Genomic DNA, 21,714 nt, shown 5'->3' with positions numbered 1-21,714 from the left:
GTTCCTGCTAAACCCCAAAGCAACCTTCCTGCTAAGGCCACTGGACCCAGAAGCTATGTAATGCTGTATACCTCAAGGATTTAAACTTATTGAAAAGTAACTAAGCAGCCCTGACTGGTATGGCCCAGTTGGTTGGAGTCTTCTGGGGAAACGAAGGACTCCTGGTTGGGACACATGCCTGGGTTGCAGTTCTGTCTCTGGGCAAGACGAAGAGGGGAGCCAGCTGATAAATGTTTCTCATGTTGATGTTCCTCTTCCTCTCTTTCTCCCTCCCTCCCCTCTCTCTAAAATAAGTAAATAATATCTTCTTTAAAAAGTAAAAAATATGTACATATTGTCATGGGCAAAAACCATAATTTAGGTTAAGAAAGAAAAAAACAATGGAACAGGTGGATTAAAAACTATATGCTAAGTAGAAGATCAAAGATTGACAAAGAGGGTTAGAATAATTGGTTATACTTTCCTTGGCCCCCAGAGACACATGGAGAAAGTCATTGATTAAATTTTTTAAATGGTTTCAATAGTGAATTATCAGACCACCCCTTTCTGAATTTCTTGGTGTTCTATTCTAAGCCAACAGCAATTTTCTGAATTAAATTTCTCCAGAGGTGGAAAGAAGACAGGAGAGCCTGGCAGAAAGCACCACCAAATCCATCACCCCACAGTTTAACAAGTTGTGACCAGTATACTGTTTCCAGACACCAAAGAAATGGTTCCTCACCAGGAGTTTAATTCTAGACTTGCTATAAGCATCAGAAACACTGGTGAGTTACCTTCTGAGGCTGTGGCAAAGAAGTCAGCCTCCCACTGGACCCCGGCTGAGGGAATCTGCCCTGATACCCAGGCCTGCTGTTTGTGTGGTCAACAAATGTGAAGTAAATATTTCATGTCTCAGAGGAGCCAGAAACATTTCTTTGGAATGGCTCTGAAAACTGGGACTGAGCTATATGTTACCTCTCTATTACTCACAAAGAAAACTAAATCAGTAACTCCGAAACTCCAGGAAGATTCTCAGAAAAGCTTGTGTGCCCAGCATTTGGAGGAATGGACTTATTCTCCTTTCTAAGCTTAGTGGGGTCATCTGGAAAGCTCTAGCTTACCCTGCACAGGAAAGATTGTACCTGCTTGATCACCACCCCAATATTTACAAAATAAGCAGTCTGAAATCCTTGTTTCCACACGGGGAATATTACCAGGAACAGCATCCAGTCAATAGTATTATTTCCCTTTTTCTTAGATATATACGCTTGTATGTACTTTTATGGTGATAATTGACACTTTTTTTTAAGTTTCCTGCAGCTACTCAAAATCTAACTAGCTGATATTAAGCATCCCTCTTAAATTTCTTGGCTGTTATAAAGAATTGTGCAGCATCCTGTAATACACTTGATCAACCAAGTAGTTTCAAGGAACTCCTCTTTGGGCTTTCATTGTTTCATTTCCCCATAGTACACCCAATGGGCGCCAGACATTGTGCTGGGCACTGGACGGGGGGGGGGGGAGGAGGAAAGGGACAATATGACAAAAAGCCACCCCAACTCAGGTAGCAGTTGGCAATCTGTTTAGTCTCACTCACATAGACACACACACATTCACTTTAACTAAGCCTAAAATAATCCTTCCCTTTCCTTAGTATAGTAACATTATCCAAGAAGTCCAGTCAGAATAAAATGTTTCTGAGAAATCACTGCAATTCAGTTAACTACGGGCAAATAATAGTTAATTATAACAGCATGAATAGACAAGAAAGATTAGGGAGAGTTGCAAACCAAAGCAAGTGCTGCACATGTATGAGCCCAACATATGCAATGCTCATCCAGATCTTTTCTTTGACTTCTCCTTTGGAGCCCAACACTGACACCTTTTAATGAGGGAAATGGGGGACTTGAGCTCACCTGATTCCAGCCCTCTTCATGTAGCCTCCAGGGGCTCAGCCAGAAGCTTCACATGAAGGAGGGTTACCAGGATCAAGTCCCTAATTAGTTACACAAAGAGAAAACCATGAACAATTTGTGCACTTGGTAGTATTTACTTCTTTCTTTTAACAAACTGCCTTTTGGGAAGAGAGTTGTCATAAGGGCAAATCAATCATTTCCGAGGGATTAAAATATGGGCGTGTGTAGAGACAACAGTTTAGCTTAAAGGTTGTCCACTACTTTAACCCATTGTGGGTTTCATGTGAGAGCCACACACTCAGCGTGTAGCAACAACAACAAAAAAGGGGGAAAAAAAACAGAAACAATAAGGAAATAAGAATTCAACTTCCCAACAACACACTATAATCCACTAGGTAAAAAATACACATTATGCTTGTGTGTGAGAGTAGATATATGTAGACAAAGTTTAAGTAATTTTGTTTCCTGAGTTTTTTTATGTCAGTGTATTTTTCCCAAAGATCTTTTCCGCTCTGGGGGCCTTAAATTCCTAAATGTTCACTGTACAAGTAGATGCTAATCCCTTTAGACAGATTCCCATTTCCAGGGCTTTTCCAGGCATTGTTTGGACAACATAAGAATGTCTCGTGATAAAACCAGCAAGATTAACCAATCCCAGGACACAACCACTTTCAAGGAAGTCAGGTCGACTGTACCCACCTGGATCATGGTGTTGCCCTGGTGGTGGCAGGAATCTGGGCAAAGAGATGGGCCTGCTCATGCCTTAGCTGATGGGAAGTTTTCCCCAAGGATGGGCCTGCCCAAGCTTTTGCCTAGGGGACTCAGCCACCAGGAGTAGCCCTGGTCTCTCCTAGGGTCTGGGAGCATTTTCAGCAGAGACGCCACTGGTGGGCTCCGACTGGGTGTCCCAGCAAAGGATCGTACAATTTGAGTTCGGAGCAGCACAGGCCACAAACACTTTGTTCCATATCCGGTCCCAGATACCCAGACTCTGAGAGGCCCCATTGTGCGCACCGTTCGCCTGGGGCTGAGGCTTGGCGCTGACCCGGTCGTAACTGCCAAGGGCCTGACAATAGACACATCTGTCCTTTCTCTGAGGGATGAAAGCACCTAAGCAGACACGGGTCTGCCTTTTGTTACAGATTTTTTTCCCCTTTCTTTTGTAAATGAAATAAAAGTCGTGGCATGTGGCGGCCGGAGTACGTCCCACACTGGGGGCCTCCCTGCACGTCCCCACCAGACCCAAGGACCAGGTTCGATTCCGGATTGAAGCGTGATTGTGAGAAGCGGACAATTACGCCAGAAGCTGAATTGATTTTCAAATCTGGAGGCTTCTCGCGGGGACGCCGGGAAGAGGGCGTCCCTACGGGCCAAACGGAGACGGGCGCGCCTGGGCCACCAGGCCGGTGGCCGTCCTTCCCGCGAGCAGTGGCTTCTGGGTGCTTCGCCAGGAGGCCACGGCGAAACTGCGGGAACGGCCGGAGCCTCGGTGTCCCCACTAGCGCCCAGAAGTTAACATGGGAGCCCACCGGGGCACTCCCCGCCCCCAACACACACACACACACACACACACACACGGTCATTAGCGAAGCAGGCGCACCGCCTTAATTGTCATCTGAGCCAGAGAAGGACCCAGGCAGCGGGAGACAGCGAGGTACGGCCCCGACTCTTGGCGCTGATCGCTCCTCTCCCCAGACCATGGAAGAGGGGGGAGAGGTGGGCAGAGGATTGTCGGGAGGTCACAGATTTCTGGGTCAAGAGCCACCAAGCTGACCGAGGCCTTTAAGATATTTGTTCCGAGAGGACGGGGAGAATGCGGACTCCCCGAAGCGCTCCAGGAAATGAAGCTTAGAAGGCTAGGGTGGAAGGAGTGGTGACACAGTATCAGCATCCCGGCAACCTGCGCCGGGAGGCGGCAGCTGGAGAGACGGCCGAGGGCTTCCCAGGCGCAGCGCACCACCCGGCGCGAAAGCCCAGCAAAAGCAGCCCAGGACTGGGAGCAGAGCCCATCCGGACCGGGGAGCGGAGACAGGCCCCAGTCTCCCGGGGCTGCGGCGGCTGCCCCAGGTCTCTCTGTGTGCTGGGCCTCCCCACGTGCGCGCCGCAAACCCCGCTGCCCCGCGCTGCTACGAAGGTGCGGGACCCCCCCCCCCCCCCACGCGGGTACGCCGGCATCTCGGGCCGCGCTCCGGGGCTGGGGGGCGGGGCCGAGCCGCGCGCCTGCGCGCAGCGCCCAGCGGGCGGGAGGGCGGGCCGCGGCGGCTGTGGCGGCGGCGGCGGCGGCGGCGGCGGCACCGCGGCCGCAGAGTCTGCAACAGTAACCGAGCCATGGCTCGAGCTGGCCAGCGGCGCGGGCAGGCAGCAGCCGCGGCAGGCGCGCCGGCTGCGTCAGGGGAGCCGGGAACCTCACAATTCTAAGAAGGAGAGCAGCGAGAGGGGGCGAGGGGCGAGGGGGCTGGGGACACGGCGCTCACCCAACTGCGCTGATCCTTTTTGGAAATTAATATTAAAAAAAAAAAAAGGAGCCGAGAACGCAGAGGGGAAGGTGGGGGCAAGAGGGAAGGCAAGACACTCAGAGAGGGAGACAGAGCCCCACAGTGAGAGGAAGGAAAGAAGGCAACAGTCGCCGGCAGCTGATGTGAAGACGGGACTCCGCGCGCCCTTTGCCGCCTCTGTCCGGCCTCATCGATGTTGTGTCCGCCGCCCGCTCGCCCGGATCACGATGAATGCGCAGCTGACCATGGAGGCGATCGGCGAGCTGCACGGGGTGAGCCATGAGCCGGTGCCCGCTCCTGCCGACCTGCTGGGCGGCAGCCCCCACGCGCGAAGCTCCGTGGCGCACCGCGGCAGCCACCTGCCCCCCGCGCACCCGCGCTCCATGGGCATGGCGTCCCTCCTGGACGGCGGCGGCGGCAGTGGCGATTACCACCACCACCACCGGGCCCCCGAACACAGCCTAGCCGGCCCCCTGCACCCTACGATGACCATGGCCTGCGAGACTCCCCCAGGTATGAGCATGCCCACAACCTACACCACTTTAACCCCTCTGCAGCCGCTGCCGCCCATCTCCACCGTGTCGGACAAGTTCCCCCACCATCACCATCACCACCATCACCACCACCACCCGCACCACCACCAGCGCCTGGCGGGCAATGTGAGCGGTAGCTTCACGCTCATGCGGGACGAGCGCGGGCTGGCCTCCATGAATAACCTCTATACCCCATACCACAAGGACGTGGCTGGCATGGGCCAGAGCCTCTCGCCCCTCTCCGGTTCCGGTCTGGGCGGTATCCACAACTCCCAGCAAGGGCTCCCCCACTATGCTCACCCGGGCGCAGCCATGCCCACTGACAAGATGCTCACCCCCAACGGCTTCGAAGCCCACCACCCAGCCATGCTCGGCCGTCACGGGGAGCAGCACCTCACGCCCACTTCGGCCGGCATGGTACCCATCAACGGCCTTCCTCCGCACCACCCCCATGCCCACCTGAACGCCCAGAGCCACGGGCAGCTCCTGGGCACAGCCCGGGAGCCCAACCCTTCCGTGACGGGTACGCAGGTCAGCAATGGAAGTAATTCAGGGCAGATGGAAGAGATCAATACCAAAGAGGTGGCGCAGCGTATCACCACCGAGCTCAAGCGCTACAGCATCCCACAGGCCATCTTCGCGCAGAGGGTGCTCTGCCGCTCCCAAGGGACCCTCTCGGACCTGCTGCGCAACCCCAAACCTTGGAGCAAACTCAAGTCCGGCCGGGAGACCTTCCGGAGAATGTGGAAGTGGCTGCAGGAGCCGGAATTCCAGCGCATGTCTGCGCTCCGCTTAGCAGGTGAGCGGTTCAAGGAGTTGGGCGCGAATGTGTGGGGAAGACTAGGGACCGAAAAAGAGAGGGAAGGAGAGAGGGCTGGAACCGCTTCACCCTGTCCTCCTTTTCCTGAAAGGGGGTCTTGTGCCTGGAAGAGCCAGCACGCTGCTCCTGGCAGCAAACAGCCTCCTCCAGGACTTAGTGTGTCGGGCTGCGCAATGCTCCGGGAGCTGAGTGGTGCGGTACCTGCTACTGCGGGGGCGCGCATATGCTGAAAGACAGCGCGCGAAGCTCGCACTGCCGGAGACGGAGAAAAGTCCCCCCCGCACCTGGCCAGACACCGTCTGTGCGTCGCTTCTCCGTTGGGCATTCAGGTTTGGGGAGAGGGAGGCAAAGTGTCCGTGGAACTACGCGCCTTGCACATGCCCGGTCTCTAGGCTGGAGCTGTCTGCCAATGTTGGGCACAATTCGCTGCGGTGACCCCCTCCCGCCTAACTATGGGCTCGGGGTGGGACGGGGATGGGGAGCGCAGTCAGAGTTCGCGCAAAAGGTTCTGAAGCCTAGGAGCTGTGGGCGTGGGGCGGGGACGCCGTGTAAGGGTTAGCGCGCACTCTGCGCTCGCAACCGGCTGTGGAAAGGAAAGGGAGACTGAAGGTGCCACAAGGGAACTTCCAGCGGAGCGCAGGGGTAGTCTTCACTGCCCACTGGCTTAGGACTTTGCAATTTCATTTTATTCCTTTGCATGGTTTTTTTCCCCCCATTTGAATTCCAATCCAGGGGAGAGTGGGAGTGTGGAAATAGCCCCCAAGAGTTCGAGCAGAGGTCTCCCGGGACCGAAACCCCGAAGCCCAGGCGTTTCGAAGTTTAGCGGGAAGGTCTAGGCGGCGCTGCACAGAAACAGCATCTAGCTCCCCCCGCCTCTCTAGGCCAAGGTGTGGACAAGGCTCTGGCGGGCCGAATAGCCGAGGGAACAGCTGAGCCCAGCCTGAATGGCACAGAGGGATTTCGTTTGGATTCCGTGACCTCCTCTCAGAAGCCACGAGAGGAGACAGAGCCAGGGGTAGCGGAGGGCGGACTCGGTTTTGATGAGACTGGGGCTGAGCTGATTGACTCAGGGCGTCCATTCCCTCCCTCCCTCTACCCCCTCAGCCCGGCGCCCAAGCCTGAGTCCTGGCGAAGAGAAAGGTAAAAGCCGGTATGCCGGTTTGTTAATTAACTGATCGTTCTCCATTAATTCGTCCCTGGAGAACGAGAGACAGTCAATCCTCTCAGAGCCGGGGGCTCTGAGCAGTTTCCCTGACTAAAATCAAAGCCGAGAGGCCAGAGCCCCCTCCCCCACCTCGTGCCGGCCAATGAGAAGCTAGAGGGAAGCAGGTGCTGGCGTGCCCGCGAGCCTGCACCTCCAGCCCGGACGCGTTCGGGTCTGGGCGCTCCTGGCCTGCTCGCCCCGGCGCCGCGCAGGCTGAGCCTCAGCCCCGCGCTCACTCGCTCCAAGCTAAGACACCACGCAGGGAAGCCAGGGGTGGGGGCACCGGAAAGGAGAGGTTTGACCTGGTGTCCTCTGGGCTTCCGAGATTCCACTCTCTAGCCTTGTCACCGTGTCTCAGCCCTCCCTCCCCTGCGGGCTGACCGAGACCTGAGGGCAGCTGAAACTCCTTAGGGATGGGAGAAACCGCCACTCGTCTCCCAGACTGCTCCGCTTCTGCCGGTGCCCAAGGTGGTCAGCGCCTTTTCACACTCCTACGCCAGACTGGAGCCCGGCCTCAGGACCTTTTACGAAGGCAGCGCCTGCACAGGCCCGCGGGGATTGGAGGGGGGGCCCCAGGGAAGCCTGTTCCCCACCTGCCATCCTTTGAAGACGTTTGCTCCGGACTTAAGTGACCCTTCCTTCTTCTCTCACTACCTCCTCTTCCCCCCGGAAGGACAGACTGACAGGTTCTGTTCAGAGACTACCCCTGGACCCTGGAAACACAGCCTAGGGCCCTGGCCTGCGGGAGAGCCCTCTGACCCCCACGCATGGGTGCTGCAGTGCTGTTGAGCGGGAGCCCGAGTACTGCGACCCGCACAAGAAAGGCACCAGCGGCTTGCTAGAGAAGGCTCACGGGACCCAGGAGACTATCGAATGAGTGCCTGCCTGGTTGGTGCCCAGCAGCCTGTGTGTGTCATCGCGACCCAAGACATGTGGCCTTTTCCAGAGGTGGGGGAACTCAGAGAAGCTTGTAGGACACATGTTTGGCCCCTAATCCCAAACGGACTCCGAATCCCAAAACCCGGATGTAGCGTCATCTCTTTCATTTTCCTTTCTTTAGGTTAATTAAAGGGATGGTGAGGGCTGGAATGTGGGCACTGGCTGAGCAAATGGAGAGCAATACCATGAAGCTGCAAAAGCCACGACCTAATTTAAGCCACCAAAGAACAACGAGCCATTCTGTTAACATTGTCATTTAGAAAAATAAATAAGAGGGAAGTCATTTCATGAACACTCTCAATGATCTCTATTGGGCTTTTCTGGAGACTTAAAATAGATTGAGGGGCATGTTGGCTGCAGCTGTGAAACATTGCCGACCGCCCCCCACCACCACCTCCCATGCACCGAGATGTTCCTTACAGATGTTTCTTATAGCTTTGCTAGGTGTTGCAATCAAAGACCTGTCAACCTAGCGCCTACCCCATGCGAGGCTGGGGCCCACCATCATCGATTCCATTGGTGGTGGGAGAGTGGCTTCTTTATGCTCCTCCCTGTACCCCAGGTTTCTCGCAGCTTACTGTGGAGAGTCAAGCCTTCCACACGTGGCAGCGTGTTTGGGGAGGCGCCTTCTTACGAAATTATATCTGCCGGTGGAAGACAGGAGACAGGAGGAAACTCTCACCAAATTAACTACCTTTAAAAATCAATATGTTCCCTCAGTGCAATACTTGGTGCTGCCCCATCTTGTCCCAGGTGGCGTGGGCGGGCTGGGCTATGAGGGTGGGTGGGTGCCCCCCCTGTGTCATGGGCGCCTATTAAGACTCGAGGAGATTAGTTTCCAATTAAAGATTCCGGAAGATGTCCAACACACTAGGGAAGCTGCCAGCTCAGGAAGAGGCTGCAACCCTCTCCCACCAGCTGGCGAAGCACCAAGCACCAGGGACCTAGGAAGAGGTGAGGCCCAAGAGCCCTGGGTTCAGGTAGGGTTGTGTGCTGGGGCACTCGGTCTCTTTGATACCTGGAGGCAAGGAAACCTCCAAAGGGTGACAAGGAGCCAACCAGATCTCCTGCACCCAGACTGTGCTGTTTTACTGACCAGAATTTGCTCCAGAACAACTTAGAAAAAGGTGGGGGTGGGAGTGGGGAGGATATCAGGCCAGGAGGTGGCCATGAGAAAGTCTCACCCTGGCCAACCTGGACTGTGTTTGCCATAAGTGGCCTTGTGGCTGGGTTGATTGATAACAGGCCCCCGAGCAAGTTCATTTGCTTTTTGTTAATATTTATCCCGGCCAGCGACATTCCAACTGTCTCCTTGCTTTCTTGGGCCACGGGAGCCAAGCAGGAGTGCGATGCTGGCTCTGGGAACCCCACTCACTACTTTAATCCTCGAAGACTCCTGTGCTGGGCCGGGAGAACAGCCAGGACTAGGTGTGTGGGACGCCGGAACTGGAAGAGTGCCTGGGCCCTAGAGAGGAGGAGAAGGCGCCAAGCGGGTCTTGCACAGTACAGCTGCTCCCAGCCGGTTGCTCAAACAAAGGGCAGGCGGGGCGCTGCCGACTGCTCGGGCAAGGGCTTCCTCCAAAGGCCTGGGATGGCCTCTTTCCAGCGGGCTTGAGGAACAGGCCAGTTGTCAGGCGAAGACCTAGGGCTCCCAGATTCTCTGCACACCCTGCCCCCGGCCAAACGGTGGCCATGTACCTCGGGAGTTGGCTGGGGATCCCACACACACCAGCTCAGCAGGAAACCAAAAGGCCTCACTCCTGGGGACAATTACCAGAAAGTTCTGTGTGAGCCTTTCTTGCAGTCCATGTCTGACTCATCAAGGGTATGACACAAAGGTTTCTTCTTGCCATCCCCACTAGGGAGCACAAACCTTCTTGAGGAGAGAAAGGAGCGCGTGAGGGTAGGAGGAGGTGTGCACGTGGTTAGACTAGGGTGGAGAAGACCTGCATCTGGGGCTTGAGGAGGCTTGTCAGCTATTGTGTGGTGACTCTGGTGTAAGCGTATGGAGGAGGACAGCTGCTGGAGATCAATAAACATCGGCCTGTGCAAAGGGCCACAGGCTGTCCTGCCGGCAGACCCGAACCCCTTGGAAGTGCCCAGAGGAAGTTGGCCTGAAGGAGACCCTCCTGGCCCAGGGCTGCCTGTGGTCACTGGAGACTCAGCCCTGCCCTTGCAGTTTTGCAACTTACAATTGGGATGGACTGTACCATCCAATAGCAAGTTGTGTTGTAGCAGCAGAGCGACTAAAAGCCCAAGGCTCCGCTTTCTTATCTTCAAGCTTCGAGCTGCTAGCGTGCCGCGGGGAGCCAGACTCCTGCCTGCATTCCGGCTCACCCTCTCCCTGCGAGCCAGTCAGTGCAGCGATAGCTGGATAGCTGCGTGCGCGCCCCCTGCGGGCCTGTGGGCCTGGAGCCCAGCAAGCCTCTGTGGTTTTCAACCTGCTGCGGAACTGTCCCAGGGATTTCAAAACGATGACTATTTTGATAGGAAAAGACTGGAGGAGGAAGAAAGGGATACCTAGTGGATCTATCTTGGTCCCCAACAATGCCTTACTATTATCCCAGTGATGAGACAAAATTGCCATCCCCTCAAAGTACACCCCAATCCTAACCTATCTGAACAAGATGCGTGTTTGGATTTTCTATCTGAATTATACTTTTGCTGGCATGTTTTTATTTGAGAAAAGCAGGATCACAGTAGAAAAGGTGACTCTGACTGTCAAAAGCAGGAGGTTGGTGCTGAGGACTGTAGGACTGGGAGGGTGGATTAGTGGTTCCTTTGTTTTGTTGTTTCCCCTTCCAGCTATTCACTGGAGTTAGGAGGCTGCTTTGAGGCCTTGAGCTTGGAGGTCTTTGTTTCCTCCCTTGTGAAGTGGGTGAAAGGGCATTCGGAGCCCCACTGGCTTGGAGCCCTGGGGTAGCGTCAGGACCCTGGACAGGGCCCCGCCAGCTTGCTGCCTGGTCCAGTTTCTCTTAGCCCCTGGAAAGGTGGCTGGAATGTCTTTGAAGAGTTGTAGTGAGAAAACGAAAACTCATTGCTAATGTTCAGAAATTTGTGAGAAGTGGTAAGAGCCCGCTAGGAATATACACCGCCATAGTCAAGTAATCGAAAAGATCAAACCTATTCTCGTCGATCAGGTGGTTGATCTTTTCCTCCCTCTCTGGCAGCGTCCTGTGCGGATCTGAGTGCATGTGCACACCTGCTTATAAAATCGGAACTCGAGTCCCTATGGGTGTGACAGGGGTTGGATCATTAAGCTAAAACGTTCAATTCAGTCCCTTTGATCCGTGCTGGGGAAAATCTATAGTCATCTCTAATCTACGAGGTCTTTAAGGAGCTTGTTACATGGGCTGTTTTGATGTCATCATTTCCACATTCATGGTGAATTCAGCTAATCAAACAGATGCTGCTACCCAAAGTTCTCAGAGGAAACAGTTCTCACAGAATATATCGGTAAATTTTGTTGTTGATTTTCTTGTAAGAAAGAAAAACCTGAAATCTGATGAGGGTGAGTAATTTATAAGGAAGTTCTTGGTGTTTTACTCCAGAGAATTCACAGTTAGAAGCCTCGCCCTTGAAGTAACAGTGCTCAGTGTTCTTTGTAAGCTCCGTATATTGGAATAAACACCAACTTAATATTTATATTAACTAAGCAACCTTGTCAGATTGGATGAGAAATGACTAGTTTTATTTCAATCCGTTGAAAACAGCAGGATTCCCACACTCTTGAAAAAATCTAATGGTCCCCTTGGGTAGCTACAGAAGGGGGGGTCTTACTGAAGTCATGGTAGTTGGAGGGTAGATATCTTATAATTCTGGATAAAACAAGTATTCATTAAGTACTATTTTCATTATGTGTCTAAATAAGATGAATATGCACATTTGGGAGGGAAAAGCTATATTATTTCCACATGGAAATTGCCAGCCTCAGAGAGTTCAGTAAAAAGAAAAAAATGTATTTGTAATGTGAATGAATTAAGTGCACAACCATAAATTCCTGTTTTCTGTCTATAGATTTGTACAAGTTTTTATTTTAATACAAGTGTGTTAATACTAATGAAGCTTTATGTCCTCCTGAAATGATAGGATTGGGTTGAATGACCAGACCAATCAGAAGATAATCTGATTATTTTAATATAAACATATGGATTTATGTTTTATCATAGGTCTTGCTATAAAGTCATCACATTATGTTCCTCAAAAATATATTATCATAAAGTTGGATCAAATTATCTTCTAGGAGTTTTTTTCTTATCTTGGCAAGACAATTTGATAAGACAACAGCTGGTCCCAGCTGGTGTAGCTCAGTGGATTGAGCGCAGGCCTGAGAACCAAAGGGTCACAGGTTCGATTCCCAGTCAGGGCACATGCCTGGGTTGCAGGCCAGGTCCCCAGTGGGGGACACACAAGAAGCAAACAAACATTGCTGTTTCTCTCCCTCTCTTTCTCCCTCCATTCCCCTCTCTCTAAAAATAAATGAATAAAATCTGAAAAAAAAAAAAAAGACAACAGCTGAATAGAACCAGACCCTGGAATACCACCTATCAGATTTTTATAGCAATTCACGGGGAAGGAGTTTATGTCTGCTATGCACTTTCTGTTAGGTACATGCTAGGCACATAAATGTTCTCATTTAATATCCACTATCTATACCAGTGGCTCCCAAATTGTGCTACATACTGGAACCACTTAGGGATCTTTAAAAAAAAAAAAAGATTCCTGCCATCACCTGTCAGCCTTTTGTCTAAGATCAAGTGTAAAAAATGATTCCTGGCTATACCCCTAGATATTCTGCTATAATTGATATAGAATATGTCCTGGGCATTGGGATTTTTAAGAGCTTGAGGTGATTTTAATGTTCAGGAAGTTTGGGAACCACTAGTTTATATGGTAATTATCATTATTTCCCCTGTTTCTCTGTACAATGAGGCTAAATAACTTAACTGTGATAGCACAGCTGGAAATCACTGATGCCTGGGACTCAGGTTTCTCAGGTCACAGCCCAGAACCCTCTGACCTTTCTCCCCGTTCCTCTATCACTAGAGCAGGTCTGCCAGGTCAGTGGACCCCAAATGCAGAAATGTCTGATTCTCTGTCATAGACACCCAATCTAGAACGTCTCTGCATAATAAAGGTCTCAACATTAGGGAGGTGTGTCTTCCCTCTGGGACTCTCAAAGAGAGATACTTATGGAAACTTATTTCCTTTTTACTCAAGACTTTTTATTGTTCTCTTTTGAAGAAGCAGCCAGGGAGAAGGTAAGGCAGTAACAGCACTAGATGTGGAACCAAAGTCTCCCTATCCATTTGTTCACTTAAACAATTATTGATGGGCAAGACCCATCTCATTAGATGTATTCTGTGGGTACGACCGGTCCTTTGGGACCCATGCCTGGAGGAGGGCCCGAAGGCCCAAACCTCCCATACTTTCAGGCATTGGCCTTCTGATCTGCACTTGCACAGCAATTACATTTCTTGGCTTCACATCAGCTCCTGACTTGCTATTCCAAAGCTTGCCTATTATTCATATTTTAGGACTCTGCACTAAAAAATAATAAATTGACTAAAACTCTGTATATATGTTGGCAATCATCCAAAGGGCAACTTACAGTTGCCATCAAATACCGTGTGTTTCCAGTTATCCATGTGTTTCTCACCCTCCTTTGCATATGCCATAGGGCACTCAGAATCGACACTTTCTGAAATCATTGCTTTCGTTTTCGAATCTGGTGATGATCTCATAGTCCCAAAGAGAGGTTATCAAAAGGAACACAATACTATGTGCTTTTTCTCTTCCTTTCCTGTTGTCTTCTAAAATAGATCAATGGCGAAAATTAAATAAATAACCGAGCGAAGTGCGCCACCTAGTGACACCCGTGATCACTGTAGGTGAAGTGCGTGAGAGGAGTGGCTAACGCGCTTCGAATATTGATGGAGTCACAAAAATCGTTCATTAAGGCAATTTAATCTTTGCTATTAAATGTCCTTTCAATTCATTTGGGATAATTAAGATGCAGTTAAAGTGATTAAATTCTAATTACTTATGCTAGACAAAGACATATTTGTCACACTAATGCGGTTAACTAAGGACTCAGAAAGAAAGTTAACATTTACTTCAAATGATGCAACTGGAAAAATCAGTTCCTCTTTTCATCATTAATCCAATGAGCTGGGTGATTATGTAATGGCATTACAAGCTCATTAAATAGGGGAAGTGCTGATTAAAATGACTGCTAGGAGGAAAACCTGAACCAGGACTACCTCAGTATCGTTTGCTCAGCATTCCTAGCAAAATCACTTGGTGTTCTTTCCCACCCCACAGTAATAAATGCTCCTGAGTTTTATCCTAATGTTAAAATAGGGGTGAGCTCACAGAAATCTTTTATTACCAGCCTACAGACATTGTTAAACCAAAAGATATTTCTAAATGGTAAATAAATTCTTGGGGTAGCGACAGGCAGGGGAGATGTGCTGCTGTGCGTGTTGGGGGGAGGTTCCCACTGCAGGCTTCAGGAGCCACATTCCCCGCACAACCACCCCTGCTGTTAGGCGGTCCTCCCCACCCCTAGTTCTGCTTTTACTGCCTTTGATGCACGGAGGCAGATTCCTCTGCCCGGGATCACGCCCTGTTTCATTACTAGGTACCCTCTGAAGAAGGTTAAGTACCTCAGCTGCCAGCTGGTCTCTTTCAGTGTTTTTCTACATTCACATGTAAAGCCATGTGAGATTATAAGCCATCGGGTTACTGAGGCTATTTTGCCATAATGTGCATATAGTTCCCAGCTGCTTGCAATGGCTGATTATGAGTGCTCAAAGAGTAGAATGAATTGAAACTCACTGAAGTTTGCCTTCCTTACAAAATGATTTCTTAAGGCAGTGCCTAGCATTTGCCCAGGGGAGGGAGAGGGGGAGTGATCCAAGGACAAACATGGTCAATCAGAAAGTTGGGGATTATGTTCCCCAGGAGATGAATGTCTTTTAACACTGGTAATTTTGCATACTAAAAACCATAATTGTAGAGATTGCATCTTTCCCCTACTTATCTCATTGAAATTCATTATTACCCTTGTTTAGTTCATAATCGAAGAAGCTAAAGTTATCAAGTTTATCAGTCACTTAAGTCAAACAACCACCTTTTAAAAATAAATTGGCAGTTATTTAAATATTTACAGACTCATCATTAATTTAATAGATCATGTTATGCCACCTTAAATGACTAAAACAAACAAACAAAAATTTTCAAACCCTGGAGTAAGAATCAAGAGCCCCAGAGACAGGTTCTCGCACTGATTGGCTCTGAGACCTTGTCAAGTCGTGAGACCTTTCCGGGCCTCAGCCTCCTTGAAGGTACAATGAAGGATTTGGCCTTAGGGTCCTTCCAGGTGCCACATACTACAATTGATTGCCATCTATGATGACTGTGTATCCACAGCAAAATCTGTCATCTCAACCCAGTGCTCTGTCCCAAAGTCAGGATTCAACAAGGTAAGGCCCAGGGGCCCATCTCTTGGACAGTCTCAGGGCAGGCTCCTCTGTCAGATGGTCAGGAGGAAACAGTTAATCCAGTCCGGAATGCTGCTATCTGGCACAAATGTGCTGCAGTTTGAGATTGCAACTCCTGTATCCTAATAGTACAAACTGTTGGCAAGGCTATGGATCATCAGTAAGTCAAACATACAGTGCAGGTGGGGATGTAATTGGCACTGTTGCTTCAAAACATAATTTGGCATTATCTTGTAAACCTGAATCTATGCCTACCAGCAGCTCTAACTCTTAGGTATATACTCAAGGTAAATTTAGAGAGGTTCCTGGAGATGTGTGAAAACCTATTTGTAGCAGCAGAGAAGAAAAAAAAAACAGAAACTGAGAAGGAATGCATAAATAAATTGTGGTGTATTCATACAATGCAGTTTTATACCATGATGAAAATGAATGGACCACAGCTATACACACAGCTTAGCTGAGTTTTAGGAATAATGTTGCTTTTTGCTAAAAAAGGACAAGCTGTAGATCATACCAAAACAATCCCACTTTCACAAAGCTCAAAAACAAGCAATGCTAAATAACTTATTGCTAGGAGATGCATAAGTATTGTTTTAAAAAACAAATGAATAATAAATACAAATTCAGAGAGTGGTTACGTCTGGTGGGGGAAACCCAGATGATCAAAGGAGAAAACACCTTCTAGTTCACACGGTAGCTGATGTTCTAGTTCCTCTTCTTCTTCTTCTTTTTGGGGTGCTGCCTTCGCAGATATTTATTTCGTTACTGTGCTTCCTATCTTAAACACATGATACATATTGTTTTGTAGGCAGTAAATGTTATTTAATTTTCTTTTCTTATGTTCTTTAATTTTAACATTGGGAAGGAGAAAGAGTGTTTTTATCTGGTTCCCCAACCCAAACAATCCCAATATTTGTATTGTCATTTACGCAGTTCCTAACGGTATACTAATTATCAGCCTCTTAGGAGTTATATTCGGCCAACTTTGGACAAAAGCGAAAGAGGAAATGTCATCTGAGTAGCGGCTACGGCAGTGCTGCGCTCAGTCCTGGGGATGGCGTGTGCTAGTCCTTGCAACGCACGGTCCAAAGGGGAAGAAAGACAAATAATAGTTCGTATCCTTTTTCTTAGTTGTTTTTTCTGTGCCAAGAAGAGATTCAGGCACAATGTGATGAAGTGACATTTTTGAAGACCTGGAGGATGAGTTCGGTCAGAAATGGAGGAAGAGGCCTTCTTTGGGCAGAGGGATCAATCGCACCTGTGGGGGCCCTGGCCAAAACCCCTTCACCAATTCTTGTGTCTGAATTATCACAGATCTGGAGGCCTGTTTCTTCCCTAGCACAGCTGAGTGACACAATACCTTCCCATTGATAACAGAAGCCTTCTCCACGGCTCCAGGTCTTGGTGGTGGGGAGGAGTAGGCAGAGAATTTCACATCCCTCTAGGGGAGCAAATCTGATCGGTGGAGGAGAGGTCAGGGAGGACGTACAGGGTGCAGCAGAAGTAACGCCATTGAGTGTGGTTGGTAGGGAACGTGAGCGCCTCGCACGAGGTGGACAGCAGTTTGAACATTTCACCTAAAATGTCCTAGGGTGTGCTTGAGTGTGATACTGTTATGTTACAGAATTACATGCTTATGATTCTGTAGTAAAAGATTTTTATGTAATAAAAAGGGGCGTTATTTGTGCCAGAACCTGTATATTGAGTAAGAAAGCCTCCCACGTGATTCTACTATAACTCCAAGTTGAGAATTAGAATATTGACATTGGGAATTTAAGAACAAATGACTTTTATTTTTTGCCCCTTTTTTATTTTACCCTTTTTCTAAAATAACCTACATTTCCATAGCTTAAATGTAGGGGTTGACAAAAATAGGTTTATGGTTGTTGATATGGAAAATAATACAAGTTAATAAATAATACAAGAATAAGCTGTGGCTTATTTTCCATACAGACAACTCTAAACTAACTTTTGCTCTACCCAGTATAATATTATTACATAATATATGTTATATATCATTATATAATATTTCACTTTTTATTTTTGTTAAAAAATTATGTTATTATTTATTGATTTTAAATATTTTATTTATTTATTTTTAGAAAGAGGGGAAGGAAGGAAGAGAAGGAGAGAAACATCGTTGTGTGGCTGCTTCTCACGCACCCCCAGCTGGGGACCTGGCCCAAAACCCAGGCATGTGCCCTGACTGGGAATCAAACTGGCAACCCTTTGGTTCATAGGCCAGTGCTCAATTCACTGAGCCACACCAGCCAGGGCATATTTATTGCTTTTAGAGAGAGAGAGGAAAGGAGAAAGAAGAAAAGAAAAAGAGGAAACACTGACTTGTTGTTCCACTTATTTATGCATTCGTTGGTTAATTTTTGTATGTGCCCTGACAGGAATTGAGCCCACAACCTTGGCATATCAGGACAACACTCTAACCAACTGAGCTACCTAGCTAGGACCTCTTTTTGTCCCTTTTATCAAAAGTTTGCTCAAATATTCAAGATTCCTGTAGGAATAATTGCTTCCATACTCTCCTCCATCTAAAAAAGTATTACTACCCTGGCTGGTGTGGCTCAGTGGATTGAGTGCTGGCCTGCAAACCAAAGGGTCACCAGTTCGATTCCCAGTTGGGGCACATGCCTGGGTTGTGGGCCAGGTCCCCAGGTGAGGGTGCATGAGAGGCAACCACACATTGATGTTTCTCTCCCTCTCTTTCTCCCTCCCTTCCCCACTCTCTCAAAATAAATAAATAAATCTTCTTTTTAAAAAAGTGCAATATGCCAATCAAGAAAAAAGAAGACAAGTATCACAACACCCTCATACAGAGATAACCCGCTTTTTGTTGTGAATATCCTTCCAATGATACATGCATAATATTTTGTAACTTTTTACAATTCCATGTTATTAAAAACAATTAAAAATCCCATTTCATTAAATTTATGGTAGAATATTTTAAAATACATAAAAGAATAATGGAAACAATAAAAATCCCTGGTAATTCCACCATCCCTGCCCCCTCCCAAATACCTCATAAGTAGCATCCATTCGTTCAACAGACATGCAGAGATGGGGTCTCACAATTTGTAAGACAGCAGAGAGAAGGTCAAAGTCGCCCCTCTGCTGCGGGACCCTCCATGTCAGAAAACCCGCAGACTGTGCTGTAGAAATGCTGTCATCGAATCAGTCCCGTTTTCGAATGCTTAGGTTGTCCCATAAATTGGCTGGGTAGACATAAGTTTTCATGACTTTACAGTATTTTAGAAGTGCCCTGATTTACACAGCCTCCCCAACAACTTGGACATTACAGTGATTTCAGGGTTTCTGTTTGGTTTGGTTTTTTCTCTTACTAATGAATGACCGCAGCCAGCAACATTATATGTAAAACTTCACTGAAATATTGTTTTCCTCTTTCAGAAGTAATTTTTCTCTAATTATTGAAGTAATACCTGCTCAATGTAGAACTTTGGGAGATATGAAATGTTATAACAATACAATAGAGATCACACCTTTTCACATATTGATTTGTTTCCCTCCAGCTTTTTAAAAGTATGTAAATAAAGTATTTTCAATTCTTATTTTTCACAAATTTGGGCTCATAGCAGATTTACATTATTCAAAATAATGATTTTTAAGTAATTTTTATTTGGAAATTATGTCAAAGTTTTTAACAGCACAAAAATAAAATAGTTCAAAGAATATTTATATGCTCTATCCAATGGTCAGTATGGCCCATTGATCAGATGTTAACACTTGCCCTACTCGTTTGATCATTTGCCCATTCATGAGTACCCCCTCTCCCTCTCCCAGAATCTCTTCATGCACAGAGGGAAGATAAATTACGAGCATCATGCCCCTTATCCCTAAATACCTGAGTGTGTTCCCAAGAGTAGAGACATTCCCTTATACACCTCAGGTAGCTGTTGTCAACGGCATTGTTATCCTCCATCAGTCAAACTAGCTTGTCATGTATCTTTTTTTCTTTAATCTGAAACATTTCCATTTGCATTTTATAATATTGACATGTTTAAAGAATACAGGCCCCACTTTTTAAAAAATATACTTCTCATTTTGCATTTAGCTGATGTTTCCTGATGGTTAGGTAGAGGTGATGCTTTCTTGCCCACAGAGCTGCATGGTGTGGTGTGTCCTTCCCAGGGGATCTCATTTGGAGGCCCAGGAAGTCTATCTGTCCCTTACCGGTAAAGTTCTACCGGAAGTCTGTCTGTCACTTACCGGTAAAGTTCATTTTGATCACCCAGTCACCATGTTATCTAATTTCTCCACTGAATTATCACTGGGGCCTTTTTTTTTCTACCTCCCTTACAACTAATAAGCAGTCTGTGGGGATTCATTTTAAAGCCATGCAAATATCCCTCTCAGCATCAGAATTCCCCATAGATTTATCATCTATTGATTTTTGCCTGATCTAGCCTTTATCACAATGGTTTCAAAATGATTTTCCAACCCTGGCTGGTGTGGCTCAGTGGCTGGTGCATCAGCCTGCAAACCAAAGAGTCGCAGGTTGAATTTCCAGTCAGGGCACATGCCTGGGTTGCAGGCCAGGCCCCCAGTAGGGAGCACACAAGTGGCAACCACACATTGATGTTTCCCTCTTTTTCCCTCCCTTCCCCTCTCTAAAAACAAATAAATAAAATCTTTTTTTAAGAAATGATTTTCCGCCCTGGCTGTCGTAGCTCAGTGGATTGAGCGTGGGCTGCGAACCAAAGCATCGCAAGTTCGATTCCCAGTCAGGGCACATGCCTGGGTTGCAGGCCACGGCCCCCAGCAACCGCACATTAATGTTTCTCTCTCTCTCTCTCTCTCTCTCTCTCTCTCTCTCTCTCTCTCTCTCTCTCTCTCTCTCTCTCTCTCTCTCCCCCCCTTCCCTCTCTAAAAAATAAATAAATAAATAAGTAAAATATTTTAAAAAAAGAAATTATTTTCCATCTCCAGCACTCCTGCCATATTTAACAGGCAGCTCGCTCTCTACTGTGAGCGAGAGCCCCTTCCCTCTCATTTACTTAACCATTCATTATATGTGTAAACTCATGCATTCCTTTTCAATTTAATCTTTATTGTATTTTTCCCATCACTATTTAGTCCTCTTACACCCCCCAGCAATCACCACATTCCTTTTTTCCCAAGAATTTATAGTTTATTACTATATGTCACTATTTCAGTGCTCATGTTGTTCCAGATTTGACCAAGGGGGATCCTCTTAATCTAGATCCTGTGCATTTCCAACTTTTTAAAACTTTTCTGGCATCATCATAAAATATCTCAAGTTCATCTGTTGCTGCATCCCTGGACTCTGCCCCTTCCTTGACAAGCCCTGGTTTATGTTGGTGGGGAATGATATTGGGGACCAGAAAAACCTGGGCAGCTAGGCATGCTCATGGCTGCTAGTGTGACTTTGTCTGGGGCCTTTTCAGACAAATCCAGGAAAAGTGAGCATGCATATTTACACACACACAAATGTACACACACTCGTGCATACATAATATACACATGCACATAAATATGCTTATGTATATATTTTAAAAATCATGAGTTCACACTAGTACCTCCACATTCTATTGCAATATATCCCCACAGGATTTTTTTCTTGCCTTCCTCTACACTGGGAACCTGGCACCTAATGACATCGCTCTGTCTACCTTATAACACGCATTATTTACTCATTCCAATAAGTATATCTAAACTATTTCCAAAACTGCTTTGCCCAAACCCATAAAATACACAAACCTGCTAAAATATTTTTAGGTGGGATTCATCTGCAGTTCTTGCCACACATATACATCCAGGTGTCACCTGAGACCTTGTTAGAAATCCTACCGATTTGGAAACTCTGAGACAGAACCCAGGAATCTGTGTTTCAACAAACCCTTGAAGTGATTCTGATGCATGCTTGAGTTTGAGAACAGCCTGAAATACGCACCATGGATTTATGATATGTATGTGCCCACGTGCCTGCATGTTATTATGTAAAATAATACTTTCAACGTATTCAAAAAGTAAAAACAGCTATAAAACAAGTCCAGTGCTGACTAATAGGGGTCCTATTGTCACGGCGTGGGTGTGGAGGTGGAGATGTAAAGGTAAACAAACCCTCCACTCTGTTCTTTATTTGTCCTCCTGGTACCAGCCAGGAGGAAGGGGGATGGGAGTGTGTGGCAGTGACCACACTGGTGTCAGGGGAGCTCTCCCGTCCCCAGCTCCCACACCTCCCTGTAGAAGCACAGTAGGTAAACTCAAGAGGGAGCAAGATCTGCTTGTGTTGAAAAGCTCACAGCACTAATCTGAAATTTTCCCCGTTC

The 21,714-nt window shown here is 47.8% G+C and overlaps 1 protein-coding gene across 3 annotated transcripts in view; it reads left to right on the top strand.

Moving 5' to 3' along the window:
- Positions 1–4,353: 4,353 nt before the first annotated feature.
- ONECUT1 (one cut homeobox 1) overlaps positions 4,354–21,714 on the top strand; it is a 39,901-nt gene continuing 22,540 nt past the window's right edge. For 2 of the 3 annotated variants that reach the window (XR_006783792.1, XM_045823183.1), the window contains exon 1: positions 4,354–5,722. Coding sequence is in view for 2 of the 3 variants with exons in the window: in XM_045823183.1 (XP_045679139.1) it covers positions 4,618–5,722 (1,105 nt within the window). In the remaining variant the exon portion in view is untranslated. Of the gene's footprint in view, positions 5,723–8,007; positions 8,183–21,714 lie in introns of those variants that run through there. The other variant, XM_045823184.1, reaches the window with a different exon arrangement.

The sequence above is a fragment of the Phyllostomus hastatus genome, unplaced genomic scaffold, assembly GCF_019186645.2.
Source record: "Phyllostomus hastatus isolate PE091 unplaced genomic scaffold, TTU_PhHast_1.1 phas_scaffold_501, whole genome shotgun sequence".
Lineage (NCBI taxonomy): Eukaryota > Metazoa > Chordata > Mammalia > Chiroptera > Phyllostomidae > Phyllostomus > Phyllostomus hastatus.
This window is presented reverse-complemented; position numbering and strand designations above follow the sequence as displayed.